We start from the raw sequence: 9064 nt of genomic DNA, 5'->3' as shown, positions 1-9064 counted from the left end.
GCCACAGGAGCGCGCGGACCGGGCTGGGAAGGCCTCCACTTTGGGCGTGGGGTGGGCGGAGGGCGCCTCGGGCCCGCGGGGCCCGGCTGCAGGCGCGCGGGCTCGGCTCCCTCCGCCTTTCGACCAGACTCGGGTCTCAACCCCTGGGGCGGTGCCCAGAGGACCCAGGACCGGGACGCGCTTCAGATCTGCCCGCAGCCCGGGGCCGCCGCACCAGAGGCCGACCCCTGAAAGGCGCGGAATTAGAGTGCCATGGCGGAGAGGGGAGGGCGAGGCGGTGCGTTATTCACAAGGAAAAGACCATGTTTCCAGCGCTGCCTTGAAAAAACATCCTGGGGCGAGCTCCGGCTCCGCGCATAAAAATAAGCCGTTTGCAGACGTCTACGCTCGCACTCGGAAGCTCTTGCGCGTTCCTGTTCAGACGTACAAAAACACCGACCCCCGGGACATACGCCACAGGAGGGGCTATCGGCTGGGTAGGGGGCCCTGCCTTCTTTGTCCGTTGCGCTGCCTCCCTCGGGCCACACGGATTTCTCGGTGTCTCCCCGACGTCCCAGACATGATCTTCCCACGTTCCCCACCCTCGCCCCAGAGCAAAGCCGTCGTTCCGGCCCCTTCTAGGGGCAGGCTCCAGGCTTTCCCACCCCTGCCAGGCCCGCAGGGTCCAAAGAGGGCAGAGAAAGGGCTGTAAATTGTCCTACATGGAAACATCTAGAACCCAACGGACACTACCGAAAACAATGTAACTTAAAATCTCTCCCCAACACCGGAAAAGGGCGTCACACACTTCTTTTTCCGCTGGGTTTACTCTCTTTCTGTTGCTGGAGGAAGAAAAGCTGGGGGAGAGAAAGGATCTACGACAGCCCTGCCGACGAATAATTTGAATAATTGTGGTAAGGGCAGAGGAAAACTTAAAAACCTCACATCCCAACCCACTGGCAGCAGCAGCCGGGCTCCGGACCCCTCCCTGCCAGCCCGTACCCCCCTCGGCTAATCACCCTCATTAGGAGCATCATCACCGGCCTAATGAAAGCAAACCGTGTGGAAATCGCCGGTAAACAGTTGGGTCTGCGCTGTAATTAATTCAGTGTCTCTTTTAATCAAACTGAAAGGGAATCGGGCAGCGGCTTGCGGAGCCGTGACATCACCCCCAAAATCGGCCGGAGCCAATCAGCGTCATCACTCCGGGGACACGTGGGCGAGTCCTCTTTAAAAAAACACACACACACACAACACAACGAAAAAAAAAAGAGAAACAAAAAAAAACCCCAAGCCCAAAGTAAAAGTGACACAAGTTCATTTTTTACAGGAAGGGGGGGAGGCTAAGGCGCGCGCGGAGGACGCGCTGAGAGCTGCAGCTGCGGAGCCGGGCGGCGCTGTCCACGGTGCTGACGGGCCCCCCCGAGCGGTGGGAGCGCGGAGAGAGGACCTCCCCGGCTAGGTGGAGCGTCGTGCGCCGCGGGCCGCCGCCGCTGCTATCCGCGGTGCTGACGCCGCCAGGTGCGCTCCGCTCGGCCGGCCGGTAGCTCGGCTCGGGCCCGCTGCTCTCCGCGGTGCTGACCCCGCTGCCCTCGGCCACCGTTCACCTGGAGGAAGCGTGCGGTTTGGATTTTTTTAAAGCCGTTCTTTATTTAGATTCCAATATCTTCGCATCTCTTCCGTGCCAAAGGGGCGCTCAGATTGTCCGTCTCCTCCTTTGCTCTCCCCAACTTGGCGCACCCTCCCTCCCATTCCTCCTTGACACTCCCACCACCCCCCCTCGGCTCGGCTGCTCAGCGCGATGCTGCAGAAGACGCGCTGAGCCCTTTTGGATCTAATGCGCAGAGGAGGTTGGCCCAGAGCTCCAGGGCTCCCCCAAGGCTGAACCCCGTCCAAGGTGCCCGCAGGCTCCCTGCCCGCCTTCCCCATGCCAGCCCGCAGCTAGGGGCAGGGGCAGCGGCGGCTGGGGTAGGGGGTGGGTGGGGAGCTTTTGGGGAGGACAGGTCGCAGCTTGGCTATGGAAGGCTCCAATGGCTTTGGGATTGACTCCATTCTCTCCCACCGAGCAGGCAGCCCCGCCCTTCCCAAGGGGGACCCCTTGCTCGGGGACTGCCGCTCGCCCCTGGAGCTGAGTCCGCGCTCAGAGAGCAGCAGCGACTGCTCTTCACCAGCCTCGCCAGGAAGGGACTGTCTGGAGACGGGTGCCCCGAGGCCCGGCGGGGCATCGGGCCCAGGTTTGGACTCCCACCTGCAGCCTGGGCAGCTCTCTGCCCCAGCCCAGTCGCGCACCGTGACCTCCTCCTTTCTGATCAGGGACATCCTTGCTGACTGCAAACCACTCGCGGCCTGTGCACCTTACTCTAGCAGCGGGCAGCCAGCCGCCCCTGAGCCTGGGGGACGCCTTGCGGCCAAGGCCGTGGAGGACTTTAGAGACAAGCTGGACAAAAGTGGCAGCAATGGCTCGTCGGACTCTGAGTATAAAGGTAAGACAATGGGAGGTGAAAACTTGGGGGGATGCTCTGTTTCTAAAAACTGGAATTAAAACTTGAGTGCACACACACGGGAACATGCACATGCTCACCCGGAGCTCCCAGGGCCCAGGCTGAGCAGTCGGTCTTGTCTGAACCTTTCAGCCGGCCTCGTGGCTATGCTTTTAAGCAACAGAGAGTCCAGTGGAGAGAGTGGTCAGGGGAGAGGAAAACTGTGCCCCAGGAGAGATGCCCCAAAACGCACAAAGCAAACTTTCTAAACTTTGGCTGGGACCACCCTTGCAGTGGTGCAGGTGGGCAGGAGCAGGTTCCTATCAGGCCAGTGGCTCTCTGAGAAAAGACCTTTCAGAAGCTACAGAAGAGTCAAAGGGCTCTGCTTGAATGCCCTTTTATACGAGTGAAAACCTAGCAGGAAATTTCAACTGGAGCCCTGAGAACAGTCAGAATTTTCCACGCTTTAATCTGAATTTCCAGATAGGAAGAGGAACTGGGCTTTCCCTCTCATTGGATCTGGTGTGATGTGGGCCCTGGGAATCATGCAAAAGAAAAGCTGACTTCACAGTAGAAACAGCAGCCAGGCGGCTGGCCGGGAGCAGGTTCAGTGGTCTGGTCGAGAGTGGGGGAACCCTGCTCTCATCCTACGGTTCTCACTGAATTTGATTTTCAGTGCATTGAGCAAACAACTGCAGGCTGTGTATGGGACCCAGAGACTCCTGAGAAGACAGCCCTTTTCCCCAAACTGAGGTTGCTGCCCCTTCACTTGCTTTTTTTGCCTCCTCGAACCTTTTCGTTATTGTTTTTTCTTTTCATCCCATATTAATCAGGGAGCTAAGATCAGGATTAAGAGGAAAGAGGGAGGAAGGAAAGAAAGAAGGGAAGAAGGAAAGAGAGAGTTCCCTAGTTTTGTTCCTCGCCCATGGCCACTACCTTGACTTTAACTCTTGGTGAAGCCAGAGGCGAAAAGTTCTTTCTAGGAAGAAGTCAGCAGGCAGAAGGGGAAGGGGTGTCAGGGCTTCAAGGGACAGAGCCCTGTGTTCTCATCCGGTGGAAAACCAGGGTCTGGCAGAGGCTGTTCAGAGCCCTTTCAGCCTTATAATTAATTCTCAGAACCCTTTTCATGAGACAAAACTTCTTTATTGTCTTGGGGGTCTTGCACCACCTGGCCCCTATTTGTACCAAGTCTTCACAAAAAATTAGTAAGTCTCATTTAACACTCTCCTCCCAACCAAGAATTCGTTTGTGGACATGCCCTGACTTCAAGTCGAAAACCCATCTGGGGCCCTCCTCCACATCTCGCTCCCCTTGGCTTTCCCACGCAAACGGCCAAGCCTCCTTCAGCCTTGCTGGGCCAGCCATGTCTAGAAAACCCGCAGGTTGAGCTAAAGCATCCAGGGAAGGAGGTACAGAGGCATGTGGCCCCGAGACCGTTGCTCCCCCCCCCCACCCCAGGGTCCTGTTGAGAGAGGGAAAGAAAACTTGTCCTGGAGAAAGAAAGGTGGGGAGGGGACAAGGGAGGCAATGTAAATATATATTTATATAATTGTGCTTTATTATTTATAATCCTTAACAACACCAACAACACTCCAGCTTTGTGGTTGGAGTAAGAGGCAAGAATCTCCAACATTGCATGCTAATGGCCGGGGCTGGTGGTGGTGAGAGTTTGGCTCTTGCTTCCTTTTATTTTTTTGCCCGTAGGTAGGATTTTGAGGAGCGGTTTCATTTAAGATAATTGGAATATCAATTTTCTTCCCCTGTCCCTGATGATATCTGATCAGGGAGGTGATGAGGGCCGGCTGTCCACATATCACTTAAATAGGTTTGGCGCAGAGGAGGGTGGAAGGTTTCCCCACTCCCCACCCCCAGGGGCTGCCTTTGCACCTACAAAGCCCCGGGGTGAAAAAGGGATTGTGAACATCCGCCGCCCAGACAACATCAGGAGCATTTCTCAAATGTGGAGGCGATTTTTTCGGGCTGGGTTAGGAAGCCTTGCCCAGAGACAGACACACCGAACCAGATGGGGAGGGCATCTAAGCAATTCAACTCCCCATCCACCTTCCATGCTAAGAGTCGCTTCCTCCAAGGAGGGCATGGAGGGAAGGTCAGTCCCATCCTCAGTTTCTGGGATCAAAGGCTCCGCAAGCATAACATTTAAAGAAGCTGAAACTGGGCTTTGAAGCAAGGCGGTCTGCTGCGCGCTCTTGCCTGCCAGAGCCAAGGTCCGTAGAGAAACCATAATGGCGCTTTGCTCCAAGCAGGTGGGGTCGGTGGGCCTTGAACTCTGGGGCATTGAGATGTGGCCTCCAGACCAGAGTCTGAGGCCCCACTGGGCGAGCCTGTCCCGGAGGCGAAGGCTGAGAGGCCCCGAGTGCGCATCTGAAGGCTCCAGCCTGCACCAGAGAGGAATTAGAGAGAAGCCCCAGTAGCCAACCCGTTCTTCCTGACACCACACACTCAACTCCCCCCACCCTCCAGACCTCAGCCCTGAGAAGCGGGGGATTTTCGTAGTCAGTTGGGCAATTAGGTCAAAATGTAAGGTTTCTTTTCTTTAGGTTTCTGCAATATCAAGTTTGAGGTTTGGATCCTTGTCTCCTCACACATGTTTAAACTTGACCAGCTGGCACAGACAGAACTCAAGTTTCCCCCATCCCAGGACACCTCCTGAAGTGGCCGTGCCCCCGATGTGTCCCGAGCCCAGGAGGGCAGGGAGAGCCCCGTATGCCAGCCTGGAGGAGGCAGGAGGAAGGCGAAAGCCGCTGTTTCTTGAGTGAGCGCTCTCCCTGCTTGCCCCTCGGTGCACCGGGTGCCCAGTGCCCTCTTGGCCGGAACCGCTGCCTTTCTGGTTGAAAAGCCTCACTCCCTAGTGGCTCAATTAACCGGATTATTGTTTCCTACAGAGAGAAATCAACTCGCATTCAGCTGAACCCTGTCACTGCAAATGCCACGCACAATGAAACACAATGAAAATGAATAAATGAAAATAGAGGGAGATAAAGAGGGGCGATGCCCCAGCCAGTGCCCCCGATTTTGGGGAAGTGGTCTCTGGTTATATCATCGCTTTCGGGGGAGAAGGAGGGAGATCACTGAGCTTGTTCGATCAAGGGTGCATTTTAGGCACAGTCAAGCCCAAACGAAAGTGCCTGGGGAAAAAGAAACCTTTCCTGTTCGGTCCATTCTTGGGCCTCAGGAGCGGGAACCCTGCTGGGGTGTCCCGACCAAGGGGCGGAAACACACGACCGCCACGCAGGTATAGTGGGAGCCACAGTGGGCATCGTTTTGACAGGAAAACACAGACCTGGGCGCTGCGCGCACCCTAGGGGCGAACGCATCGCTTATTTTTCCAAGTGCTTCGTTCGCGCTCCCAGATCCGGCCCCGGCGGTTCGCCCTCGAGCCCGGCCTTCCGCGCTGCGCACCGTTTGTAGATTAAGAATCGGGGGAAACCACCGCGATAGACTCGCATCCATATAGGGGCCAGGGGAGATGTGGGTACAAGTATTTTTTCTTCAGGACAACGATTCGCTCCGGGGTGAACAGGGTTTTGTCTCTCCACGCGGGATTTTCTCCCCAGACTCCGGCCCTCAGCTTCCTCCCTTCCCGGCCCAGACTCGGCCAGAGAATCGCGGCGCAGATGCGGAGCACAGACCCGCACCCCTGAGCACGTACTGGCGCAGCCCACCCCGCTGGATCCCTTGGGTACCCTCCCCTCCCTCGGTGGGTTCACCCGGTCGCTCGGCTCCGCCACTGTCGCTCCGTTTATCCCTTCTGGGAGCGCGGGCGCAAAGTGGAACGCGACGGAGAGAAAGCCGGTGGAATTCTCTCCCGGTTTGGGGTTATTTCTCCCCAGAGGTGTTAGTCCTTCTCCGTCAGGCTTCACGCCCTGGTTTGGGGGCCCGGAGGTCCCGGCTCCGAGCGGCTTTGCCGCGGCCCCCACGCGCTTGAGTGCGGTGGGGCCACCGCCGTCAGGAGCCGCGTTTACACGAACGCGACGGGCAGCGCCGGCTGGGGCGGGAGGGCGCCGGCGGGCGGGCGGCGAGGCCCGGCCCTGACGCACCGCCGTGTCTCCGCAGTGAAGGAGGAGGGCGACCGCGAGATCTCCAGCTCGAGGGACAGTCCCCCGGTGCGCCTGAAAAAGCCCCGCAAGGCGCGCACGGCCTTCACCGACCATCAGCTGGCGCAGCTGGAGCGCAGCTTCGAGCGGCAGAAATACCTGAGCGTGCAGGACCGCATGGAGCTCGCCGCCTCGCTCAACCTCACCGACACGCAGGTCAAGACCTGGTACCAGAACCGCAGGTGAGGCCCAGCCGTCAGGTGAGGAGCGGAAAGGGCCGGTCTCCTTTTTTAGCTGCCCCTCCATGGGACCCAGGGGCCCACGGCCTGACGCTGAGAGAGTGCCCCTGAGCTTTCCCCATTCTATAAAAGTGCGGAGACTGAGGTCTTGAGGAGAGGCCTTGCCCAAAGTCCACAGTGAAGGATAGAGACAGTCTCCAGTGCCCAGTCATTCCCTTCCAGGACAGGTGGACACAGACACATGGGCCACCAGAGGTCCTAGGCCTGCCCCACCCCAACCAGTGTCCTACCACCCCCACCCAGACCAGCATTGGGGCCACTGAGCTCTCCCAGTGCAAGCACTAGGCCAGGGGAGGGGTGGCAGCCTCAGTGTCCAGAATGTCTTTCGAGAGGACTAGAGAGGACTAGCGGGCAGCCCTGGAGTGATGTAGACAGCTGCTGGGAGGCGGGGGGCTGTCTGACCTCTCCGGAGCTCTTCTGGCCTCCCCAGCCTTTCTAGTCCTGAACCTGAGGAGGGAAGGGGCACAGCCCCAGCTCTTTGGGGACAGTGACTGGGTGACTGGAAACAGGTGTTGGGCACTGGTCTTGAACCTCCTGTTTCCTAATCTCCCTCCCCAACACATTCACAGGACGAAGACACACACATACAAAACACACACTCACACACATCCACACACTCAACCACACACTTACAGACACGTACATCGACAAAACGCAGTTACACACACTCAAACCCACAGTCACTTACAGACTCTTAGCGGAGGCCAGAATGGTGCTTTCCGTAAACAAGCCTCAGAACACGTCGCCCCATTAATAATAAATACCGATTACTGCTCCGGCCATCAATAATTAAGGCCTGTTACAGTAATTACACAATTATGATGATGATGAATAATTCAGGGAGGGAAACGGGGTTGGTGTGGTTGAGTCTGCCTCCGTGGGACCCCAGCAAGCTGGCCCAGCATGGCCCGCCAGGTGCACCCAGGGATCCGGGCCGCAGCTCCGGCAACGAGCCTGGCCTCAACTTTTTTGCCTTCCCCAAACCCCTGGCCGACACTCGGCTGGTGGCCTCCCGACTTCGCGGCCAGACGGGCCGCAGGGCTCACCCCAGGCCTCGGACGTGGGTACGGAGGGCAGCGGTGCGGCCGAGCGGCGGAGAGAGTGTGTGCGCCGGCTGCGCGTCCTCTCCAGTTGCGTCTCCGGCCCGCGAGCTTCCGCAGAAGCGCCGCCAACTGGGGCGCCTCGGCGGCGCTCGCCTCCGCCGGGCCGGGGGTGCCGCTGGGAGAGTCAACCGCGCCCCTTTCCACGGCTAGAGGACCGACCCCCGGGTCCCAGCCGTCCTCTTCACGGCGATCTCGCCTTCCTAAGGCCTCCCCAGGGAACGGATACGCAGGAGGAGCTCCAATACCAGCTCCAAGGGCCGGTCTGCGACCCGGAGCAGAGAGTAGCGAGGTTAGAGCCCGGTCTTTTCGGTCAGTCAAAGCTTTGGCTGGCTTGAACCCGGGCTCTGGCACTTTCGAGACCATCTCGAAAAGTGGCCCCTGCCTCGATTTTTATCTGTAAAGTGGCCACGGAAGGCCGGTGGAAGATTAAAGGAGCCGACGCATGTAACACGCGAGGACGGTGCCTGGCGCTCGGCTGTTAAACACATTAGGTGATCGCTCTGGGCCAAGCACTCGTGAGGGCAGGGGTCTCCGGGCGCCACAGCCCTGACCCTGCCGTACGCGTTTATTTCGGTCCCTAGGACTAAGTGGAAGCGACAGACCGCCGTCGGGTTGGAACTGCTGGCGGAGGCAGGCAATTACTCAGCGCTCCAGCGGATGTTCCCGTCGCCTTATTTCTACCCGCAGAGTCTAGTTTCCAACCTGGATCCCGGCGCCGCCCTGTATCTGTACCGCGGGCCCAGCGCGCCGCCGCCCGCCCTGCAGAGACCCCTGGTGCCCCGCATCCTCATCCACGGACTCCAGGGCGCCAGCGAGCCGCCCCCGCCGCTGCCCCCGCTGGCCGGCGTCCTCCCGCGCGCCGCGCAGCCTCGGTGAAGCGCCCGCCACCCCGCCGGCCCGCGGCGCACCCGGCCCCCTCCCCGGGGCTCCGCGCCGGCCGCTTCTGCCTGCTTCTCGGAGGGCGCGGGGGTTTCAACGCCTCTTACCGGGGGGACCCTGTCGGATCCTCCCTGGCGCCCAGCCCAATGTCCCCCGAAGGGCCAAATGCCAAGTCTACTGAGGCCCGGACCCCGGACTGAGTCTCCCTAACCGTCCTCGGCGTCCTCTCTCCTGGCCACTCCATCAGGGAGCCACTTCCACCGCCGGAT

The 9064-nt window shown here is 59.2% G+C and overlaps 1 protein-coding gene across 1 annotated transcript; it reads left to right on the top strand.

The window, feature by feature from the left end:
• The first annotated feature begins 1996 nt into the window (after window positions 1–1996).
• On the top strand, window positions 1997–8792 carry BARHL1 (BarH like homeobox 1). The gene is made up of 3 exons (XM_004423604.3): window positions 1997–2462; window positions 6534–6756; window positions 8498–8792. The coding sequence occupies exons 1-3, from the start codon at window positions 1997–1999 to the stop codon at window positions 8790–8792; spliced, it is 984 nt and encodes a 327-aa protein (XP_004423661.1).
• Window positions 8793–9064: the final 272 nt, after the last annotated feature.

This window comes from Ceratotherium simum, chromosome 29 (assembly GCF_057802395.1).
Source record: "Ceratotherium simum simum isolate JZ-2026a chromosome 29, ASM5780239v1, whole genome shotgun sequence".
Lineage (NCBI taxonomy): Eukaryota > Metazoa > Chordata > Mammalia > Perissodactyla > Rhinocerotidae > Ceratotherium > Ceratotherium simum.
Note: the sequence above shows the minus strand (reverse complement) of the source record. Positions and strands in the feature narration are given on the sequence as shown.

Excerpts from the sequence above, each read along its gene's own strand:
- BARHL1 (XM_004423604.3), top strand. The coding sequence starts at position 1,997 with ATGGAAGGCTCCAATGGCTTTGGGATTGACTCCATTCTCTCCCACCGA. Across the intron at positions 2,463-6,533 it reads GTCGGACTCTGAGTATAAAG|TGAAGGAGGAGGGCGACCGC; the intron begins GTAAGACAATGG and ends GTGTCTCCGCAG. Across the intron at positions 6,757-8,497 it reads ACCTGGTACCAGAACCGCAG|GACTAAGTGGAAGCGACAGA; the intron begins GTGAGGCCCAGC and ends TTCGGTCCCTAG.